This window comes from Penaeus vannamei, chromosome 28 (genome assembly GCF_042767895.1).
Source record: "Penaeus vannamei isolate JL-2024 chromosome 28, ASM4276789v1, whole genome shotgun sequence".
In the NCBI taxonomy this organism is placed as follows: Eukaryota; Metazoa; Arthropoda; class Malacostraca; order Decapoda; family Penaeidae; genus Penaeus; species Penaeus vannamei.
In genome coordinates this window covers 12,739,335-12,741,834 of record NC_091576.1, presented here as the reverse complement: position 1 = coordinate 12,741,834, position 2,500 = coordinate 12,739,335, and the positions used below count along the sequence as shown (strand labels likewise).

General features: G+C 39.4%; 1 protein-coding gene across 1 annotated transcript in view; it reads right to left on the bottom strand.

The window, feature by feature from the left end:
- Nucleotides 1–2,500, bottom strand: part of cert (ceramide transfer protein) — a gene marked incomplete in the record, with an annotated part of 70,880 nt that overhangs the window by 2,346 nt on the left and 66,034 nt on the right. Inside the window, 2 exon segments of the mRNA XM_070141819.1 lie at nucleotides 44–252; nucleotides 2,386–2,500. The exon segment at nucleotides 2,386–2,500 is cut by the window's right edge and continues 111 nt beyond it. Of these exon segments, the coding sequence (XP_069997920.1) occupies nucleotides 44–252; nucleotides 2,386–2,500 (324 nt within the window).

Here is a 2,500-nt window from a genome sequence, read left to right as displayed (position 1 = left end):
ATATATATAATAATTTATTGAAAATAACCATCATCATACTAACTGGAGCATCAGGATGTTCAGCAGACTGATTGCAGACTATCCAGGTGTCATGGGCTTTGCCATTGGCTGGGTCAGAGGATGATATCTCCCGTATGTGCGACCAGAACAGGGCATCACGTTGAGCAGTTGGCCAAACTCTTTTGTGAAGCTGCAGGAATATGAGTGTGTCCGCAGATATCCTGTCTAAGACTGTCATCTGCTCTATGCTTGCTGAAAAGTTTTACGAAAGGTTATATTGGGGCTTTATAATTCTAAACAATGAATGAAAAATTAAATGGTAATAACATACTCATTAAAAACTATCTCATGGAGCAGCTGATTAAAAGTAAAAAAAAATCATACAGTTCAATTCCTTCACACCTGCATATAACTACAAAGATCTGTACCATCTAACACAAATTAATTCAAGTATCTAATTTCAAAGGCCCCTGTTGTTCTGGAAATCTTTCCTCCTTATTTTCTACTCAGTAAACTTATCTTCTGTGATAATCATAGTCTAGTATTTGATATGCATTAGAATGTCTGTTTTCAACATAATACAAGTCAACAATCAATTTCCAGCCACCAGTTATCCAGTTCAATTACTTTTCTAGCAAAAATTTCCCTAAGGAATATATCAAATTTCCTAATTTGCTGCATGGACCTGCCACAATTGTTCGGTGGTGGGGTCTGGCGCATCTGCTGTTCTTAAATACCTTTAAACACTGATAAGGCATTCTAACTCGTCTTTTGCTCATTTTTATTAAACCTGCATAAATCTAGCCCCCTGCATGGCTCCAGTGAATACAGGAATGAATGAATGTTGATGAATATGCACCTACAGTTCATCCTTATACCGACTCAGAAATTGTACTAATAGACTAATAGCGATGAAACAGTAGAAATGCCAGGTAGGGGTGATGTGCACATGGTGAGCCCAGAGAAACCAAGGAGGGGTAAGACAGCAGTCCATGAGCAAGAATGCCCTATCTTATGAAGCAAGCATGACATCAAATCTCATTAGTACCTTTTATAATCAATTATAATAAGTTCTTTTTGGAGTAGTTATTTTACGTACAAACATTTATTTCAATTCAATGTTTTAAAAATTCACCTTCATATTCAGGTGAAAACCCTAAAATATGTGGGGTTGCTCAATTTTCCTTTCTCACAAACATACTCTTTTATATCAAGAAAAATCTTGGTTGACATAATCTTCCACAGATCAAGAAAAATACACCATCATATCCAAATATATCCAATTCTTATCGGAGTTTACATTCAGTTTTTACATATAGTCCAAAGGCATTTGACCAAGCATAATTTCTTCAAAACTAGCAGTCTAGTTACCCACATATTTTTCACTGTCAATAGGAGACTGGGAGTGTAAAGATGCAATTCAAGTACTGTTTGCCACATTCCATCTAGCTATACCTTTCAATGTCCACCACTATTTTCTCATCTTTTAGTGCCTTTTTGTCTTCCTAAACCAAACATATAAGCACCTCCTGGTGCACATCTCACTCCTTTCCTACTTGCAAATGAACATTGTGTGTACAAAATATGGATTATCATTATATACTCCCCCTCCCTCCTATAAATATGCTGACTCCCTTATTCCCTTAGCACTCACTAGTCCCCATCAACAAACCATATGTATGCCTCCTAGTGCATATTTTTGTCTCAAGGCTTAATATTGTCTTTCCATACATAATATGTTTTAATGCTCTCTCTCTCTCTCTCTCTCTTTCTTTCTCCTCTCTCCTCTCCTCCCCTCTCTCCCCCTCTCCTCTCCTCTTCTCTCTCCTCTCCTCTTCTCTCTCCTCTCCTCTTCTCTCTCCCCTCTCCTCTTCTCTCTCCTCTCCTCTTCTCTCTCCTCTCCTCTTCTCTCTCCTCTCCTCTTCTCTCTCCCTCTCCTCTCCTCTCCTCTCCTCTCCTCTCCTCTCCTCTCCTCTCCTCTCCCTCTCCTCTCCTCTCTTATAGCTTAAGCATATCTCTTATGCACCTGCCATGTGCACCAGGATATTTTGTCATGAAGTAGATATTTGTTTTGCATTTGTGATTTGCTTTCATATCCTTTCATTATCAATTCTCTTTCTCTCCACCCCTCTCTGGCTCTCTGACTCTGCCCCTCTCCCTGTCTGTCTGTCTGTCTGTCTGTCTGTCTGTCTGTCTGTCTGTCTGTCTGTCTGTCTGTCTGTCTGTCTGTCTCGTCTCAGCTTCTCTCTGTCCATTTTCCTCCCTAAAGATGAAAATAATCACTTTCAATACTTCCTTTTATAAAGCTCATTGATTATGCTATGTGAAAGGAAGTAAGAAACCACAAATAACAGGTCAATCTATCATAGTGCAAAGGAAACTTACTATCCCACTCAAATCTAACATCTGGTGACCAGAAGTGATGGACCATTTCATGGGCAGTAGCACCTCTGACTTGGTGAACTGCCTTCAGAGGGTCAACCACCAAGCCATCTTCCTC